This window comes from Erithacus rubecula (assembly GCF_903797595.1).
Source record: "Erithacus rubecula genome assembly, chromosome: 1".
In the NCBI taxonomy this organism is placed as follows: domain Eukaryota; kingdom Metazoa; phylum Chordata; class Aves; order Passeriformes; family Muscicapidae; genus Erithacus; species Erithacus rubecula.
In genome coordinates this window covers 68,320,474-68,341,838 of record NC_136658.1, presented here as the reverse complement: position 1 = coordinate 68,341,838, position 21,365 = coordinate 68,320,474, and the positions used below count along the sequence as shown (strand labels likewise).

General features: G+C 36.4%; 1 protein-coding gene across 1 annotated transcript in view; it reads left to right on the top strand.

Annotated features, from left to right (window-relative positions):
* The window catches only part of ZC3H13 (zinc finger CCCH-type containing 13), a gene marked incomplete at its 5' end in the record, with an annotated part of 46,328 nt that overhangs the window by 9,866 nt on the left and 15,097 nt on the right, over positions 1 to 21,365 (top strand). The window contains 9 exons of the mRNA XM_079297960.1: positions 2,360 to 2,471; positions 8,592 to 8,700; positions 10,889 to 11,028; positions 11,742 to 11,902; positions 13,186 to 13,383; positions 14,741 to 14,914; positions 17,952 to 18,262; positions 19,267 to 19,731; positions 20,697 to 20,879. Of these exons, the coding sequence (XP_079154086.1) occupies positions 2,360 to 2,471; positions 8,592 to 8,700; positions 10,889 to 11,028; positions 11,742 to 11,902; positions 13,186 to 13,383; positions 14,741 to 14,914; positions 17,952 to 18,262; positions 19,267 to 19,731; positions 20,697 to 20,879 (1,853 nt within the window). The remainder of the gene's footprint in view (positions 1 to 2,359; positions 2,472 to 8,591; positions 8,701 to 10,888; positions 11,029 to 11,741; positions 11,903 to 13,185; positions 13,384 to 14,740; positions 14,915 to 17,951; positions 18,263 to 19,266; positions 19,732 to 20,696; positions 20,880 to 21,365) is intronic.

Genomic DNA, 21,365 nt, shown 5'->3' with positions numbered 1-21,365 from the left:
AAACTAAAGAAGAACTTGGCCAACAAACCCCAGCCCTGAATGTGTAGCTTTTAAATTTCTGTAGCTTTTTCATTACTTTTATAATATTTAAGTAGATTTGAATATTGCTTTAGCAAAATACCTTTTCTCAGTGTGGAGGGAAGGAAAAATTGAAGGTAAAACGGCTTGGAAATTTGGATTTATTACTCCAGCCTATGACTTTAAAAAAGAAGTATTAAAATATCAGGTGTCACTCTGTAAGGTAAATGAGCTGCATTCAGTGCAAGTTCTCTTGCTTTCTTCAGCTACTGGGATTTTTTCCTGAAAATGTTCCTTTCAAGGAACAATACTGCAAATACATTATTGACAATCTTTCTGCCTTTTAACTTAATTTTCAGTTTCACTAATCCAAGTCCTTTGTATTTGTAGCTTAAATATTATTAAAAATTAAGGTGTGGAATTGCACTTCAATGCTGAAACACAAGTTTATTTGTTGAGGTAGCTGATGGTTGGAATGTTTCAGAGAGTTTTGGTAGTGTGAAGAATTACCCTTTTAATATGGGGGAGGGGAAAAATACTTTGAATCATAACCTTTACTAAATCCACTCACTTCAAAGATCATGTAGTCGTGCATGCAAAGAAGATAACATTTATATTTGCATGCTGGCTATTATTTGATCCTTAACAATGAAAAAAACAGAGCTCTACTCTTCTGTACATTTTTCTCTGATTTAGATTGATGTATACTTATAATTTCATGGAGAATTAAATGCATTAAAAAATGAGAGCAGTCACTGGTCTTTGTCTCTGTAGGTCCTCATACATTTAGCCCTATGATACAGCTTAGAGAATTAAATATAGGAAACACTGCGGAGGACAAAATGGAAAAAAAATCCTTTTTTGAATACGTGCAGATTGAAAATGTAGTGGTATTAAATTAAATTTTTGTATGCATTGACTGTGAAAGACAGTCTTACCCTTTATGTATAATGTGACAGGAAGAGTGGGAGAAATTACTTTCTCAATGGAAACTGTTTCAGTCTGAAAAAAAGAGAAATGCCAATTTCATTTTTCATATATTGCGTATAAGTTTTTCAATCAAAAGACAGCATTAGTATCTCTTTATGATTCGTTAGTGTCAACTGATGGGCACAGATGTAGTACTTAAATACACCCATTTCACAGAAGAGTCTTTAAGTACAACTAACAGCCATCACAGAAGTACTAAATTCAGTATCAGGCCAAATGCATATGAAGAGAAAATTTGTTTTCTTGAACTGAAAAATCATCTGAAACAGCTCCTACATTTCCTTAGCTTAGGAATTTGTTTAAATCATAGAATCACAGAATGCTTTGGGTTGGAAGGGACCTTAAAGACCATCAGGTTCTAACCCCCCTGCCATAGGCAGGGATATCTTCCACTACACCAGGTTGCTCAGAGCCCCATCCAGCCTGGCCTGGAACACTGCCTGGGATGGGGTATCCACAGCTTCTCTGGGCAACTTGTGCCAGTGCCCCACTGATGGAGTGGTTGTTCTCTTTTAACCCTCTAGGAGTGAATGAACTCATTAATTCATACTAAGAGGTGACAAAATTACAGTAATACAGGATGTTCCTCTCATTCTACATCACAGTAGTATCTTTTGCAGAAACTGTATCGTAAAGGTGCATGACTAGTAGAGTTCATCCAGAATTTTGTAATTAGGTAATGGAATACTTATTTTATTCAAGATGAAAAATGGAAGATGCCTCCAAGAGTTCATTTTTGGTTCATGGTCTTGCAGCAGTGTTTTCCTGTGTGGCAGCATCACCCAGACCATGGGAGGATGGTGCCTAGGTTATGTTATCTCTGCTTGCAGATTTCATCCACATTCAGAGTTCTGCTTCTCTGTGACTGTCATTGCTACTCTATGGTAGTTTGATTCTGCATTAATTGTGGTTTTAAATATATATATATATATGTAATATATAGAAAGAGGCACTTATATTTATATAATATATATGAAAATTGTTGCATCTTACCTTGAAATATTTGGTAGGAGTGGTTGTGAAACACATTTGCATGATGGTCAGAAAAAGGTTATTTATTCTGGATGGGGTTATCTGAAGCTGATGTAGAGTAGGAACTGAGTCATGCCTTATATACATAGAAGTAGATTTTCTTCTTAGAGTCAAGACTTCCTGGCTTTCTAAAAGTATTGAGGTTTTTGTAATGCTTAAGCCCTTTAGAATGGAATATTTTCTTACTTGTCCACCTTGCCTCAGGGTGGGATGTTTAGATTTTTCTGGATATACTAATAAAATAATAATTTAAAGACAGATAATATTCCTTTAAAAAAGTCCCATAGAGCTGGTTATATTATGTTTCTGTATTACACAGGTCACCAGAAAGACCCACAGGAGATCTTCGGGAAAGAATGAAGAACAAACGTCAAGATGTTGAGGCAGAGCCACAGAAACGAAGTACAGAGGAATCATCCTCTCCTGTTAGGGTAAGAGTGGAGTTTGCAGAACTCCAGAATCCCTCAGTAGCAATTGGGCAGTGTGTCCTAGAAACCTTATTGTTGTGTCTTGTAATTTTGAAAATGTTTCCAGGAATTGATGATTTTGTACATAGCATATCACATTTTTTGTTATGAAGTGTCTTAACAATTGTACTGTTTTGCAATTTGATAGTGCTTTCTGGTCTTTTGGTTCCCAAAGATTTTATAAATCCCACAGATTTAAAATGTGTTATAAATACTGATAAACAGGTATTAATAACATAATTGATTATTACAAAGAAAGTATATTAACCATTGTTTCAGTCATCCACTGTTTTTCCTCAACACTTATTCATATCCCTTGTATACATGCATCCCGACTTAAGTTGTTCACCCCAAATTTGCTTTTGATGAAACCATGCAGTTACTATTGTGCTGGTTCATTTTGCCTTCCTCCTCACATACTCATCAGGCACCCCAACTCCTCACTTTATGGATTTTGCAAAAAATTCATTATTGTTCTTGTTTTGTAAACATCTTTTTCAACCCTGTGGCCCTCAAATACCAAAATATAATTATTTTTAAATTGTGTTACCCATTTCAATGTTACAAACAAATAGGGATAGAGTTTGTAGTGTGACCCTGTGTAGTAACAGCACCACTTTGTTCCTGCACCATGTTTAAGATCATCTTCATATGAATATTTTTTAAAGGCTTTATTTGTAAATAAATCAGTTTTGCTTCTGCAGGTATTAACAGTGTTCTATCATTTCCTCTTGGTCTGTTCCTACTTGCTGTGTAAAATGAATTTTTTATGTCAGCTGTAAATAAATCAGCAGCAGCTGCTATCATTAAATTTAACAGAATGGCTTACCTTCCAATCATGTTTTCAGTTGCTGTTAATTTGTGTAAACTCTCAGTCTTTTTACTGAAATGTGTTTCTTTTATTTTCTAATAGTTTGAATAAACTGTTCAGTTATTGAGTACATGGTTGGTGGGAAAATTTTTTTTTTCCAACCGTCATTAAAAATTTGATGTAACTTCTGTCCTGATGCAACTCTAATTTTGATGTAATTCTTACTTCTGGTTAGTTAACCTTGCTTTTTATAGTGTTCTCTTAATGTAATAATAAAATACTCTTAAAGAACTAAAACCCAAGTGAAAGTGAACTGGAAACAAGAATCTAAAGGAATTGGAGAATTAGTGTTAAAGTATCAAAGAATTATTTATAGATTAAGCATACAGCAGAGTAAAAATTGCTCTGCTTCAGTCTCATAAAATGGAAGATTGAGGAAACAGCTGATCTTTCGTTTTAGTTCCATGGAGGCAACTCTCAAAATAGAGGATATCAAAGAAAATATTCTGGAACAAGTAGATGAAGTGGGACAGTCGTCAAGAGTTGCTTTGCAAAGAACCAGGATATCTAAAAGGACAGAAGACTCAAGTGACTGAACTGCTAAGAAAAATCTTGCTTCATCAGTAGAGCTGCTGTTATGTGGAGATCTAATATGTGATGTTTCAATATTTTATTAAAGCTTTTGGGGTAACAGCAGAGCTCGATAAGAAAACTTTGAAATAAAGAAAGGTAGTTTGTTCCAGAAGAAGTTTCATAATTTTGGTTAAAAATTAAAAAAAAAAAGAGACCGAAAAGAAACATTCCTGCAGACAAAATCTGTGCTTCACCAGACTCCTAGACTGAAACTTTGATGGAGAGTAGTGGATAAGATAGAACTCCCTGACATAGTCAAACCTGTTTTGAAACAAGGCTTTTGAGGCATATGTATAGATAGTCAAATAATAGCACATATAATATTTTAGGTTTAGAAGCCAGCTAAGGGGAAAATTTTAGATTGATTTGAAATTGAATTATACAGAATGCTATTGTAATTCATTTAAGGAATTATAACTTTAAAGAATCTAGAAAAAATGCTGGACATCCCAAATGTCAAACTTTGCAGAAGATTTTAAAACAGTACTTAAGATTACTGAAGTCTGAGGAATGCTACAGAGGTTGGGAAAGATAGTTTTTGGCAGTACAATGGCAGATGAAACTTCGTGTTGGCAAGTGCAAGGTAATGCACAATGAAGAAAGTATTTAAAACAAAAAGTGATTTTTTTTTTAAGTAAATAAAACCATGCAGTAGAAAAATAAGTTGTTGTGGACAGCTCAATGAAACCATGTGTTCAAAGTGAAGTCACAGTTATAGAAGGAAACATTCAGGTGTATAAAAATGAAATAGAAAATGATCGATAATATACTGTAGAAATTCATTTGAAATGCTGTTTGGTTGTCATCACCTGTATGCAAGAAAATACAGTCAAAGGTCTTCTTGAAGTGGGCAAAGAGGTGAGAAATAAACTGGAGAGAAGAAAGGACATGGGATGAATGCATATAATGTATGTTTGAGAGAATGTAAGTTAGATGCGCCATATTCATACTTTATCCCTGTAGAAAGAGTGACAAATTTCAAAATGACAAGGGGAAATGCTATTTACATTATATAAAACAATTCTACCTGGTTGCCAGAAAATAGACACATGAAGCTGAATAAGTTCCACAAGAAGCTAAGACAGTATAACTAGTATAAAATCTTTTCAGAAGATATTTTTTTTCTTTGGAGACATAACTAGTACAATCTGTATGTTTTCAGGAGGAAACTTCCTATATGGGCAGTTTTTAGACTATATCCCTATTTATTTTTTCATGCTTTGTACTATTATTTGCAGAGACGATACGCTGTGTTATGTGGACACCTACATTGAACTCAGTTGTTTTTGTGTTTCTTGGATTTGTTTTTGTAATTACTTCAGCACTGTATGTTAGTGTATGAATTATTATACAAATAATTAGATGAGGTTCCTGCTGTTACTGTATTTAGTTGGAAATTTTTATTTTGAATTTTTCACCATTTTATGAGAAGATAGTTATTGGTGTGCATGAAGTCTTAACCTGGAAGGTGTGTATGATTTGGGAGAAACAGTGGGAGGAACTTAATGTACATTTTGGAAGGTTTTTGTAAGGAACATGTATCACTTGTTTCATATTTGTGGGTTTTGTCACTGTAGTTTTTAACTATTTCCACTGGAAATAGGACTCAGCATTGTCTTCCATCTCTGAAATGGGAACAAATACCTCTTAATGTCAGGGGAACTTCAGATTAATTTTCTTATGTTTCTGTAGCATGGTAGTAGTTTACACTATAAAGATATTGTATCTAGACCACAGTAGTACTGTGCCTGCCCAGAAGGTTGTAGCTGTAATATGCATAGATTACTGTAGGTTTAAAGGAATCTGTGCTTTGGAACGGGTTTATTTTGCTGCTGCATGTATGTGTGCAACCTGATAAGGTTGAAACCGAGTCTTCTGCAATGCAAGAATTTTAGGTTGTATGAGTCTTCTATTCTTTCCATTGGTGTTGACAAAGTAACACTTCTTGGCTAGAAGCGTGTTTTACAGATTGGATGAGTCATTTTGTGCTTGGCCAGGCTTTTCTGGCAGTAGTGAGAAATTTATTCAAGTAGGCATCAAGTCTTGGGCTGTAGAGTGCTGATCACATGGGATATAGAACTTCACGTTGAATAGACATTAAATAAAATCTCACAGAAGTCAGCAATAATGTCATCTGTTTTTCCTTTTCTTGTGTGACATCTCTCCTGAACATCAGCATGAACTAAACATCTGTCCAACACCTATGTTTAGCTGTGAACATGTACCTGAAAACAGTGTAGACAAAATCTACTAAATAGTTGTTTCCTCTTAGGACAAGCTACAATAATTTTTTTAGTAAATAAATAAGTAATTCTGAAAGTGTAATGTTTCTCATCTAGTAAGTGGCATTTTTCAGCATCTGCAGAGGCATAGTTAACATGAGTGACCTAACTGGGTATACAGCATATTCAAGTCTGAGTGAAAGACATGCTATTGGCTTTTAGGAACTTAACTTACTTTATTCTTGGCTTGTTAAGGGAGAGGCAAAAAAAAGTCTGTAAGGATATGAAGGAAGTACTTCATTCCCATAGTATCAGGGAATCAAATGTGTCACATGTGTAACAAGTAAAATAAAAGGAATATGTTGAAGATTTTTCAGTGAGAAAAATTAAGTATGTGTTCTAAACCATTATAACTTAAATTCTTGATTTGCATGCCCCAGGAAAAATAATATTCAATTTCCAAACTGATTTTTTTTTTCAAATTGCAATGTTGTCAAAATCTTTTTCTTTGACAGCAAAACAACATTAGTGTAAAATACCATACTTCCCCCATATTCCATATTTCAGTTTGATAGCTGTTTTTGTTCTCAGTTCTTCTGTAGAGATATGATTTTCACTACTGAATCTTTCCCCTGAAAGAAGAAAATGCATGCTATTTCAAGATGCTTGTATTGGCTTGTAAATTTGAGGAGGTAGGCACAGTTTGTGTAGTATTATTAAAGTGGTTATTAAATTGGCCTTGAAGCACGTTCTTTGATGAATTGTCTTTGAGTGTGTTTTTTGTAATTGGCATAGAGAGGTTGTCCTAGTGTTCATACTTCAGTTTGCTAGTAATAGGCAGTGTTGAATTAATAGAATATAGTATTCTAGTTTCTATTCTAAACTACTATTTGAGAGATTATGGTTTTGTTAGTTTATGTTGTAGGACTTAGCTGAAGTATATAGCAGAAATATACAGCTCAGTGGAACAGATGTGGCCTTCATGGAGGCCAAGAAAAGAATGGTTGCAGAGAAGGCTTGTTACACTTACTAGAGTAATTTTCTTTTAAAGTGATTTGCTTTGGGGCATAGCAGAATTCTGGCTCTTAGACTGAATGCCTTTAGTACATGTTGAGACGATGGTGTAGTGGATGTAGACTTGTCTGCAGTGAATGTCAGCTACCAACATGACTCAGTAAATTATGACCTGCATCATTTTAGAGATTTACATCATTAAACTAGAGATAAGTTTTTAACATTGTTACTGAATAAAAAAGAGTAGTTGAATTTCATTCATTTTTGGGTAACTGTCTGCAATTTTATGTTGCTTCCATAAAGTGTTTCTAAGGTGATATTAAGGTTTTAAATTAAATCAAGATGTAGGTCTTGATAAGGAATAGCTAATGAAATTCTAAGGCATCTCCTTTTCTTGGTGTTTTTCCCACATGAAAGAATCCCCTGAAAAATTAAAGAGGGCGCTGTGTGAGGTGAGAGCAACAGGGCTATGGGATGGACTTTTCTGTTTTCCTGTTTAATAAATTAACCTCAGATATTTCTAAGCTTGATTTTTCTTCTTTTGCTAGTAGGGAAGAAACTTTGTCCTGTATTCCACTTGAGCCCAGGTAGATCATTTAGTGAATGTTTCTTGAGTAGATGCAGAGGCGAAACTATTTAGCCTTATAATGGAATTTAGCAGGGGCATAAGAGCAGTGCAGCATCAATGGACCTGAAATTATCTTTTTTCTTGTAAAGATGTCTCTGGCTTTCTTAAGTGTTCACAGGACCATCTGTCACATGGGAAATGGGTGCTACTGCAGTAGTTAGGTTTGTCTTGGAGACAGTGAAAGTCAAATACAAAGCTAATGGAACTTAATTCGATTGTGTTGCTTTAGAATTTTTTTCCCTTCTGCCAGCCAGGGGACTCTGGGTTTATTCATTTTACTATCTCCTCCCTCTCCACATTCTTTATCCTCTGACGAGTTAAATGGTTCCACTTCTGAGGCTCATCTGCCTTGCTTATAAATATTCTTATTTACAGCTGAGAATTCTTGCTCAGACTGTTAAAATTATACTCTTTAAATGTTCATTAAACTTCTGGTGTTTAGAACTTAATATCTTCTTATAGTGCCTATTTTAAACTTTATTCTCTGATGTGTGCTTGACTCTTGCCCTGCCGTTAAGCCTTCTCATTTTATGAATCCTTTCTTCTCTTTTCCTCATCTGCTATTTGCATTCTGATTATATGAAATTGCATTAGAACATGCAGCCTGTGGAATCTCTGCTTGTTTAGGAAGGTATTTGTTTAACAGGCTAAAGGGGAAAATGCTTTTTGTGCTATGAAAAAACCCCAGCCAAAATACCATGTAAAATACACCTGCTTCTTCAGGCTTCTTTTAAAATAAAGTTGTTTACTCTAATGTGGCATTTTTCCCTTTGTAGAAAGAGTCTTCACGAGGAAGACATAGAGAAAAAGAGGATATCAAAATTACAAAGGAGCGAACACCAGAAAGTGAAGAGGAAAATGGGGATTGGGAAACAAATAGAGAAGGTACGTATAAGGTACTGACAGTCCCCTGGTGCCTCAAAGAACTGTGAGATTTCTGGGCTGTGTGTCAAGTGGAATGCTTCAAGATTTGGTTTCTAAGCAGAATACTTTCTTAGAATGCAGTAGCCATTCATTTTTTTTTGAGGAGAGCTAACAAGTTACCTGAGTTAGACTGCTACAGTGGTTAAATCAACTAGCTTTAAAAACACAGGCTTTTTATTTTCTTTTTTGACTACTCAGGCCACAAGGAATTTAGGTATAGTCTACTCCATGGTGAATCTTTCACATTAAGGTCACTAGATGAATCCAAGTTGCATCTAAAGTAATTTTGGAATTTGTCAGTCTGATAAGGAAGTGTAACTCCTTTGAATTCAAAAGTCAGCCATTTTTGTTGAATAATTTGTGATAGTGTAAACTGTCATTAACAAGGTCTCCATTTGAATAGCAGCAGTTGAAGGTGGATATTGGTGAAATATTTACGTTCTAAAAATACTTGAAATGCTAAGTGTCTCAATAACTTCTGTAGTCACTTCTGTATGAGTTAGTGGGTGGGAGTTTTTGGGTTTGGAGGTTTTTTTCTTTAGTACTTACTAAGTGTTTCACTGTTGCTGTGGGCAATTTTCTTCTCTCCTGAGTTTCACTTTTATTGGAGTCCAAGTTCACTTGATTGTGGTGTTGCAGGGCCTTCTACTGAACTGTGGTGGTTCTGTAGTTTTCTAAGCGTCTATGTTTCAGAAGTAGTCACAACGTTGCAAGAAAAAAAATGGCAATTCTGATACCCTCTGAGGGAATTCAGATATAATGAACATATTTGCAGTGAAGTTCATTCACTGCAAGTTGTAGGATGGAGCTCCTTGGAAATGTCAGTAACTACAGAGTTTTTCAATACTGTTTGGTGAAAGTGTTGCAGGTTCTCTTATGCTGCATCTTAAGCACAATAAATGGAATGTATTGTGGAGTGGAAAAGTAGTCATTACATATATTCACTCTTTCACAGATTTTTTTTTTTACACACTTCTAAAAAATTGTTCATGAAAATTGTCATGTATACATGGAAAAAAAGCCTGACTCAAAAAGGTTTGGAATAGAAACCACAAGGTCTATATAAACATACGGTATGAATGCCTTAAGTATTAGACACTGAGATTTTCATCTTAAGAATTCAGTTTTTTTTCTTGAAGATAGTGCCAATTGTCAGTATGTGGATAAAGGAGAATTACTGTCTATTAATTTCCGCTCATTGCTCCATAAGTAGATGGATAGACTGGGAAAGAACCTATGCTGTTAGGAACTGCTTCTTTCTCTGAACTGTTCCCATGCATTCATGAAGACGATCTGTAGACTGAGTTTAGTTGTTGCAAAGCCTTTTATATAGTTCCTGTATGTAGGAAGGGAGTGTAAACTAATAACTTTTTAATGAAGTTGTCTTTTCTCTGACAGATTATTTGTCCAAAATGCCTTTTGAGTATTAGACTTAATAGCCATAAATGAAATTAGTATAAACAGAGTAAGTAAACTCAATTCTCAGTAAGATTTCAGATGCCAGGTTGGGAGGTTAAGATATTATCTGTCCATGACTTAATGAAAAAGTGAGAGAAATGGCACTTTTTCTAATGTGAAAACCAAACAGTGATAATGCTGTAAAATCAGATGTAAACTCTTGAAGTGTATGTTTATCCAATGAAAGGGTTAATTCAGAACTCTTATTTTAAAATCATTGTTTACATGTGATTAAGTGTATAAATTGATTTGTAAGATGCTGTATTAAATGAACCCCTCTAGTATCGTGCATCACTATATCAATCTGTTTCATGTGAGTTCCCCAGTTAAGTAGTGCTCTGCATATTTTTGCTTCTTCTGAAGACACACAGTTTTAATTTCTTTTGTTATTTAAATATCAATAAGTGTTTCCTTTACTACCTCGGATGAATGTCCTCAAAAGAAGTTAAGATGCTCATTTTAATAAGGTTTAAGAGTTGAGCTTCAGGTTCAACTTCAGGAACTAACTGAAATTGCTTCAGGTTTGCACACATAATTGAAGAAGAGATTTGGCATTCATTCCCTCTTTGGAATTTTGCTTAAAAATAATGGAAATATTTGTGGTTGGCATCTAGTGTGCTAAATGTTATTGTTATATTTTTCATAAGAAATTGTCTACTAATCCACTTATTTTTTTTTTCTTCAAATAAAGACTCTGATAATGGAGATGTTAATTACGATTATGATCATGAGCTGTCTTTGGAAATGAAGCGCCAAAAGATTCAGAGAGAACTCATGAAATTGGAACAGGAAAACATGGAGAAACGAGAAGAAATAGTAATTAAAAAAGAGGTTTGTATTATTTAAATGTGAAATAAAAATGACAAGTCATCTGCCACTTCATAGACTTCTATTTGTTTCCCAGAAGACTTAAAGTTTTTGGGCTACAAGTGCACCATTGTGTTACATGATAGTAAATAACTGGCATCTATATAATTACTATGTGACTTGAGTACTGGAAGTGAATATCTGGTCAGTCATCCAGCACAGTGACCAAGTTTTCTCCTCTGTGAAGTCTCCTATTAAATTAGTAGGATTTAATGTATTTTAGTGATACAAAATTAGTAATATCTGTAGCAGAGAAGACACATAAAAGAAAACACAAGGCATTTCCCAATCTCATTTTTCAGCTTGCCTTGTAGTAACACAGTAGAGTGACAGAGACAAAGCTCTAGGTGTTAGAAACTCTAAAATTTTGGGAAAGATTAAAAAAAATCCTCCAAGGATGTCTTTTAGACAAATGTGAGTGTTAGTTGTGAGCATACTGATTCTAAACTTTAAGTTACGATTTTTGTAATGTATTGCAGAGTGCATCACCTTTTCTTCCTCCACGCTTTATTTGTTGTCTTCCTTTTATGGTTTTCTTTGCAAATAATGTGATGAGTAGAGATATGCATGGTTCTCATTCTCACTTGTTGAATTTACTTATTTGACACACATACCAGCATAGAGTTACACTTTTGAGCATCGAAATCTTACTGTTTAATTATGTTCTTTCCCTCAAGATTTCTCCAGAGGTGGTTAGATCTAAATTATCACCATCGCCATCACCACGAAAGTCTAGCAAATCTCCAAAACGAAGATCCAGTCCCAAATCATCATCTTCAGCTAGTAAGAAAGACAAGAAAGCTTCTACTGTTTCTTCACCACTTTTGGAGCAGCAGAGGTCAGTATGTAGATGCATTTTGCAAGAGAGTGAGAACAGAGAACCACATTTGTATTCATTTCTGGAGTTTTCATAAACAATGTTTTTCATTTTCCTTCCATTCAGTGCCCCTGATTATATAAATTTAGGAGAAGATCTCTAGATTGTGCATTGTGAATCATGTTATGCAGAAAATATTATATGGATGTAATTGTAAGTTGAGTATTTTCATGGTTTACAAGCAGATCTTTGTGAGGTGGCAAGAAAATACAAACCATTGGAAAGTGGAAAACACTTTGGTTTGAAATGCTGCAGCCTGTGAAGCAGCCTCTCTAAAGTGTTTAAAATTTGACCAACTGCACATTCTATTGGTGTTGCATATTACTGTTCATGATATTATGCGTGACTTTCAAGGCAGGGAATTTCTCAGAATTCAGGAGAGAATAAGAATTGAGGGATGTGGGGAGTAGGGAAGAATTAAGGAAAAAATTTGTAAAAATCATGGGATTTTAACTGTGTGGGTACTGTACCACCAAAGTCACAAGATATTTTGAATTGTTGTTTGCAGCTTTTGGATAGGAAAGCAGCAGTGTAGGCAGCCACGTCTGTGTTTGCTTATAAATATAAATATATAAATAAATCCCCTATTTAACCTGTTGGTTAAAATCCCCTTTAAAATATGGGCAGAGCAACATTGTTTCTGCTACAGAAATGGTATAGTATATGCTGGTATGCTGACATATGCAGTGATACCTAGTTGATTTGATTTATCTTAGTGATAAATTATGTGGAAAATGCATACTATTCCATATTGTGAGATGCATATTCAGGAATGTTTACATGCTTCATCCTGTCAGGTAGTTAATATTAAATTGAAAACATGAGTAGTTCAAGTAATTTCATGTTTATGATTGAGGTATTGCATTGTAGAAATGGGAGCCTAAACAGACAAGGTATTCTATGGTTTTTGTCTTCTGATGTACACAGTTCATGTAAGGGCATTTTATCTTTGAAAATGGTTCTGCCTGAACAATAGGAATTCCTATTTTTGTTCACTTCCTTCAGAGAAAAGACTATAAATTGAAGAGCTCAACATAAAATTTTACCATCTCTATTCACCTTTCTGTCAGGTTCTGGTACTGAATGGTGCTTTCTAAGGGAGTTGGTAAATCCCATCCTGAGAGCTTCAGGGCCTTTTATGTTATGACTTTCCTGACAACGTCTGAGAAATCATTGTTTGAGATGGTTGTCAACTCTTAATTTTTATACCTCCCCCTCCCTCCCCCCTGTTAATTTCTCTCTAGGAGTTCTAAAAGTAACCAGAGCAAAAAGAAAGGTCCTCGTACCCCTAGCCCTCCTCCTCCAGTACAAGAGGAAACTCCCCTAGGGAAAAAACACAAAGAAAAGCATAAAGCAAAAGAACGTTCAGAAGAAAAGGCAAGGGATGTGAAAGAGAGAGGGCGTGACTTTGAAAGGCACAAGGAGAAAAAAGAGAAGCAGAGGTAAGTTGTGTTGTAGTATTAGCTTTTAAGTGTAACCTTGCTTTTAAAAGTTATCTTTTATAGAACACAGAATAAGGGTGGTATTTCTTTGCCAACAACCTTTTCAGTGCTTAATGAAGTATTTTTGGTGTTTTATATAGATGGATTGATAGACTATAATAGATTGGTAGATTTTAATTACATAACTTATTAAGTTTGTAAAATGCCCCTTTGAAAAGATTGATTACTTCTCAAGAATTTGGATCCTCACCAGTGGAACAGATTGTTTGCCAAAATCTTGAATGAAGTCATTCACTACTCTGATTGCATGCTTTTTTGAAAGCTTAGAGGACTAATGTCTTTATAAGTTGGTAGTGTGCATTTAAACTCTCTGCAACTTTCAGTAGGTTAAAATATTTTTGAAGTAGTCAAAGACTACTGACATTTTAGAATTGCTTCACTTTTGCATATATACATATTTATGCATTAAAAAAAGATGGACTACTGGGACTATTATTTCCTGGAGCATACATGTCCACTTGAGCTGAAAGATACATGATATGCATTTTTATGTCCTGTATTTTCTTGATGAAAGTAGTGTACATGTTATGTCTTTGTAACTGGCATAGCAGACTAAGGATTGGAAGCGCAATGAATAATTTTTAACTGATTATATAAATTCTACCATACTAACTTGAAAGTATTTTATTTCCCTCATGGTTGCACACTCCATTATTGGGAGGAAGTTGTAAGGAGCAGAAAAGAACATTTTAGGTAGTGCTGAAAGGATCAAGACAGTACTTGTCTTATTGTACTATAACCAGGTATTGCTGTCATGACTACAGCCTTATATTTCACTATTGGATTTTTGTTTCTTTTTTTTCTCTACATAATAAAAATGAAGTTGTAATGTCAAATCTTTGTGAGGTACAGTCAGTGAAATAGTTGAAGGTTTTGACAGATTACTTTCATCCACTTGCTTCTGGGATTAGCTTTTAAAAATGTATCTGAGCTTGAAGCTGCTAAAATGAACTTCTGATATTACAGAAATTTTTTATAAGGTAGCAAAATATTTCTCCATTGGTAAGAATTCTGTTTTACCACCACATGAAATGTTAGGTAAAATTACAAGAAGGTCTACTGTTATACCATGCTCTAGTTTTTACAGTCTAGTGTAGCAAGAAATTAATGTATATCTTGCATTCTTGAGTTTTGCTAGTTTAAGGTAATTTCATATGTGAAATCATAGGTGGAACAAATGATTGTGTGGCATAGCTCTTAATGTAGTAATCACATATTCTGTCTTGGAGGTGTTTGCAGTTTCTTAGAAATGTGCTATCTTAGCCCTGTTAAACAAGCTGTTGTTTGTGTTTCCTAGGGATCCATCGGAAAGCTCCCGTAGACAGAAACGCTCTCCCAGCCCTGCAGATCACTCTGGCAGTAACTCTTCCCCTTCCAGGGAGTACTCGCCGCCTGCCGCAAGGCGAAGGCAAACCTCCCGAGCTCCAGCCAAGTCAGCCACTCACAAACATAACTTCTCACCCTCTCGCAGGTGGGAGGGCAATTCTTCAATAGTTCTAGTTTGGAAACTTCCTCTCTTGGATTGACTACTTGTTTATGTGTCTGTTGTGAATATGTTTCTGCCTCAAACACTTGGGCACTGAGACTTCTTTATTCCCAAGTTACAACGTTGAGGGTACCTGTCACATCAAGAACACAAGTCACAGTAGAAGTTTCTGTTTATCAGTTCCTCTCAAATGTTTTTTCAAGTAGAACTTCAGAAGTCTGGTATGAGATGCAGTCAGACTGTGAGCCTTCAGGAACTTTCTTCTGCCCTAACCTTCCCCTTTCTAGAAAGTGGAACATTGAAAAATCTTTTATATTTGAGATGGTAAAAGGGCAAGGTTTCTCTATTCTAGAATGAGTAAAGTCATACACAGGTTCTGGTTCTGCACATCTTTCTTGAGAAGCAGCACAACTAGCTAAAGAAGGCTGTACAAAGCTTCTTGCAGGAAGCTTTAGGGAAGGTATCATATCTCTTAGCTCTAGAGGCTTTGAAAAAAATGTTTTACCACTCATTAGAAATGAATTAGGCTCCTTATTTTGGCCTGAAAGAGTGTAAGCTCAGGTAAGTCCCATATTTGTATAATGGAAAGCAAGTCATTCTTATTTTCTGCACCTCTGTTGAAGGGTAGGTGAAGTTCCAGATGTCATACATATTTCTGCATGCTCATAAAACAAGCAAATTAACACCATCCATTCAGCAATCCAAAGAGCTGTAAGCAAAACATTTGGTTTTTGTGATGACTCAGTTCAGCTGGAACAACATTGGATTGTTTTATGGTAGATGTCATTGATGAACATTTTTGCTGTATTGGATTCTTCATAGGGAAGAGAGTTCCTCCTGGAGCAGTAGTACAGAGTCTGCAAAATACCTCTTCTGTACTCTTCCCTGCTTTTTAACTTACTCCAGTGTCCTGGTTTCACCTGGGATAGAGTTAATTTTCTTTCTAGTACCTACTGCATTGCTGTGTTTTGGATTTAGCATGAATAATACTGATAACAAACAGATGTTTTAGTTATTGCTACATAATGTTTACCGTGGTTTCCCACACCCTGCCAGTGAGCAGGTGCACAAAACTCTGGGAGGGAGCATGGGACAGCTCCCTCAGGACAGCTGACCTGAACTGGCCAGAAAGGTATTCCATGCCATAGAACATCATGTTCAGTGTATAAACTGGGAGAGCTGGCCAGGAGCATCCAGTTGCTGCTCAGGACAGGCTGGGCATTAGTTGAGGTGAGCAGGTATGTTGTGCATCACCATTTCTCTTCTTTTTCTCTCTCTTTTTATTTCCCTTTGCATTGCTATTGTTGTTGCCATCATGATTATATTATACTTTATTTCAGTTTTTAAACTGTTCTTATCTCCACCCACAGGCTTTACTTTTTCCCATTCTCTTCCCCACCCTGCTGGGGGTGGGTGTAGGGTAAGCAAGCAGCTGTCAGCTATTTAGTTCCATGGCATCCAGTATTTTGGTCATCATTGCCTGCTTGTATCAAATGTTGTGCAAGAGAATGTTAAGCAGGCAAGATAAATTGGCCTGCTACTAGAAGCAGGGCAGGATATTTGAAATCTTTTGTCTCCATTCCATTGATAGCCTTCCATGCAAGCCAATGTGGTAACCCTGCGTTTCAAAATAATGGTTTCACAGGGAAAAATAAATGTAGTCTTAGCTTAAAGACAGAGAGTCACGAAAGTCTTTTGTATTCTGTCACTCATATCTAGCCCTGACAGAATGTTACATTGACTGCTTTGGAAATTTTGCTGGTAATTCCAGGTAATCTGTTTCATTTCTGTGTGAATTGTCATCTTAGAGACATGCAGGCTGCTTGTTTCCTCAGGAACAGTGAGATTTTTGAAGATATTTTGTCCAAGTGTGGCTTTTTAACTCCCACTCTTCTTGTCATCTCTGGAGTTTCTGGAGTAGAAGGGAGTTGGGAGTTAAGGAAAATACATATTTAATGAAAAAAGATACTTGCAAGTTATTTTAATGCTGATAAGGGGAAAAACACCCCTCTACTGAGACTAAAGACTTGAAGTGTGTTCTTCTCCATATTAGTCATATTATGTCATTTTTACTGTTGTGTAAATTGTCTTTAGTTAGTGACAGAATTCTGAAGATCAGAAATATTTTGTATACATTTTCTTATTCTCTTAGAGGTGAGTTTTCCATGTTTGTGTAAACATTTATACTTGTTAACATTTTAAGTAGGTATGCATATGGTTTTTCTGGATCTAAGAATTGTTTAAAGATCAATCCTTAGAATAATAGGTGTTAGAAGTGTATCAGAAGGAGACACTATTGCTTTGTAAGAAAATTCAGTGCTGTTGTAAACAAAAAACTCTTGGTTACACCTTGTAAAAATTATCTGTGTAATTTTATTGTGAACTCCAAAAATGATTTTTTATTGAAGAAAACAATGGTTCTCATTTGGGGATGGGAGAGAAAATAATTTATTGTTTTTCTGACTCCTCCTTCCCTTCCCCTACCATTTGGTAGCTATGTGCTACAAACTATAACTTCTTCCTATTGTATCCATAAGAAGGAGCTAGATCTAGCATGTGAGACAAGCACGAGGTTCAAAAGAGACTCCTTGCCTTTTTTTATTGCATGGTGGTGGCAGGGCAAAAGAGGGAGAGCATCTCAGGTCTTGGCTTTTTCTAGGAAAAGGTCAGGGAGGGGATTTCTGGCTGTCTGCCAATAGGATAGGGACAGGAGGGACAGGTAAGACCTTCCTTATACCTCTGGTATTGGATTACAACAGCTATGTAATGCAATTTTGATTAGAAAAAAAAATTCCTGGGCTTTAAATTAATTATAATCATTTAAAGAGAAGCGTATTTTGAAAACGTATACCTGGCACCCTGGAGGGAAGCCAAGTTTAATGCTTTATAGAAACAGAACATATTTTTAGCAGTCCTCGGGTAGAAAATACAACAATTATTTTAATTGCTTTTTTGTCTGGTATGTTAAGAACTTTCCAAGCCAAATTATTACATATGTGCCTGTTTTAACTCTTCCTTGCAGGTCTGCTTCTCCATCAGGTCAGCATCATTCTCCCATATCCTCCAGACATCACTCCTCCTCCTCGCAGTCAGGCTCCTCTGTTCAGAGACATTCTCCTTCCCCACACCGCAAAAGAACTCCTTCTCCATCCTATCCAAGGACAGCTTCCCCGCCGGCGAGGCGGTCATCTTCCCCCTATCCCCCACACTCTTCCTCTCCAGCTCAGAGGAAGCGAAGTCCGTCGAGACACCGATCTCCTGGAAGAGACAAGGGAAGGCACGATCGCGATCGCACTTCACAGTCTCATGACAGGCGCCACGAGAGGCGGGACGGTATGAATGGAAATAGCACCTGGGAATCCTTTTTACTCTTTTTGCAAATTGCATTATGAAACTTGATTTTCAAATTGTGGCATTGTGTGCACCCATCCCAGTGGCTGGTGGTGAGGAAAGTGCTGACTGTGTTTACTCTGCCTGTGCTGGTGGTGCTGTTTGCAGATAGTGTGTATTAGAGTACCTCTGGCAGAACTGCTTATGTAGGCTCATCTGATTGTGAAAGGTGCTTGTAGGTTTCTGTGTAGGTGTTCTTTTGTGTAATGCAGTGGTGGTGTCAGGAGGAAAGTGATTTTCACAGCAGGCTACACCTAAGTAACTATTACTCTTTCCTGTGAGATGCCCAAATCCAGTCCCCACTGATTGCTGTCTGTTGTCTTTGTAATTGACATTAAGTGAGGTGTGTGCAAAGAAACAGTCATTCCCTCTGTTTGGCAGTATGTGATGAGCAAACATGCTGTTTGCCTCAAGAGACAGATTACAAGGAGTACATATGTCCGTTCTGTTTTAGACTGGCTGTAAACTTACCATCCATAGCAGTAATATTATAAATATGTAATAGAAAAACCTCAAAACAAAACAGACCCCCAAACTCAAACCAACAGAATTTTAGCAGGGCAGTGGGGACAAGTGGTCTAAGTATACCACAGATGTTTTGAAAGTGTCTCTGTGTGTGTAGAAAATAAGAGGAATCTCTGATTGGAGGAGTAATGACCCTACCTTAAAATTATTGGAGTGGGCTTGCTCTTTAGTATGTTTGACATTTTTATTATACTTACGGTGTTTTGAACAACTGAATATCTGTAGAGATTCGTTCTCAGAATAATATCTTTAAACTTAGAAAATGTATAGATAGATAACCCAACATGATCTTGTCCTACTTATGTATAAATTTTGATTCACTAAGTGTTTTTTGGGTATGTTATTTTAGTATTACTTGTGTACTAAATGTTTGCTTGCTCTGATTAAGCCAGGTATATAACGTTCTTGTGAACATTTTATAGAAACAAGAGGGAAAAGAGAAAAAGAAAGAGAAACAAGAGATGATCGTGATTATGACCAAGAGCAGAGTAGCTCCAGGGACCATAGGGATGACAGAGAGTCTCGTGATGGAAGAGATCGGAGGGACACGAGAGACACCAGAGATCGGCGGGAGCCACGGGAATCCAGAGATACTCGAGACTCCAGAGACACCCGGGATTATAGCAGGGATACCAAGGACAGTCGTGACCAGAGAGACTCACGCTCCACGCGGGACTCCCATGACTACAGAGACAGAGAGAGTCGTGACACCCATAAAAAGGATGACCAGTATCAGGATGACTTGCGCAGCTATGGAAGGTCCCATGGCAGAGAGGAGAGCTCTCGTACTGAAACAAGGAATGACTCCAGAAGTGACTCCAGAAATGAGAGCAGAAGTGATAGAACCGGCAGAAGTCGAGGCAGAGGTCCAGAATTATCTGACAAAGGTATTGTGTAATTTTAAAAATTCATGTGTCTTTACCATTGAAGATAGAATATTTACATTCATACTGCCTTGTTTGATATTTGATATGCAAGTACTGCCAAATAGTTCATGCTTTTAAAGCTGTGTTCAATTCTGTTGTCATTAAATTAAAACTGTTGTTGAAATTTATAGCACTTTGGTGTTCTGCATTCATTAAAGTGACATAACATTGGTATTCTGCCATCCCTTTTTAAAACAAAGTCTAACCCTTACATCACTCTAATGTTTCTCCCATTTGCTACAAACACAATAAGAGGCTGATGTGTAGTGGAAAATTCATAGGGGGTAGTATGTCTCAAAGCACTAGGCAGCACGTTTCTTTTGCTCTTTCAAAAACAACTGCAAGTATTAGGTGCCTGAAAACCATCTTTCACACACACCCATCTCTTCCTGCCTCACCACCCCACTCCATCTGATTTCCAAAAAGTGTGACTTTAATCTTTAAAGTGGTTTCTGAAGTCTGATGCAATAATAACAATACATAACTTTTAATAATCTGTAATTTATTTTGCTTTTTCAGGCTTGTTATGACATTTTTGTTAGGGAAATTACATACAGTTTTTACAGGGAGAATGATCCTATGCTTTCTCTGCCTGTTCTTGCTGCGCTGTTTGTTAGCTTACAGCCTACTCAAAACAGTTATGAACTGCTTTTGGACTGATATTTCTAATCAGGAGACCTCATAATATGACCAGAAGCTGAGGATTTAGAAACTCTTGATTTTGCAGTTTGCAAATAATAAATGACTTTACAGTTAAAAACATATGAAATTTGAGTTGTTGGTTAAGTAGAGTTCGATGTTACAGTCTTAAGTCCATGAAGAGCTAATTCACTTTTATTAGATGTTAATATATCAGTTGGTATAAAATATCAGTGGGTTTCCATGTGTATAGTAGCTCATGTTTTGTGTTGCTACATTTCCATTAGGAAGTCGAGGGACTAGAGGATCCCAGGTGGATGGTCACAGCAGTAGTGGAAACTACCATGACAGCTGGGAATCAAGGAGTAGCTACGCTGATCGGGACCGCTATGACAGTCGGGATCAAGCAAGGGATTCCTCCTTTGAAAGAAGACATGGTGAACGGGATAGACGTGACAACAGAGAAAGAGGTACTTTAATGTCTATTTTTATTCATACATCTGTACTCAAATGCATGAATGTGTGTGTTTCCCTCCTTTTTCTACCTTCTTCTGCCCCCACGCCAATTCATAAATAGCTCATCTGACACCACACACTGACACTACTCCTATCCTTGATATAAAATAATTTCTGTTGAAAGATCATTCGTTGGCATTGTATGCACAGATGCTGTCAGCTTTTCTCCAGCCCTACGGCTGGGTTCTGGCATCTTCTGTTTATTCATCCAAGTGTTATTTAAACAAGCTAAACTTCAAGGGATTTTATTGGTCAACTTCATTGTAAAATGTTTTTGCCTCCTTCTCCACTTTGTGGTACATAAGTCTGTTAAGCTTAGAGTCATGATTGTGTTTCTTTACTGGTTCTGTTTGTCTGTGTAGAAACATACTTTTGTACTGTAAATTGCTTGAGTGTGTTTTGGGGAAGGCCTAAACTAGACTGACAGTTATGGACTGCCA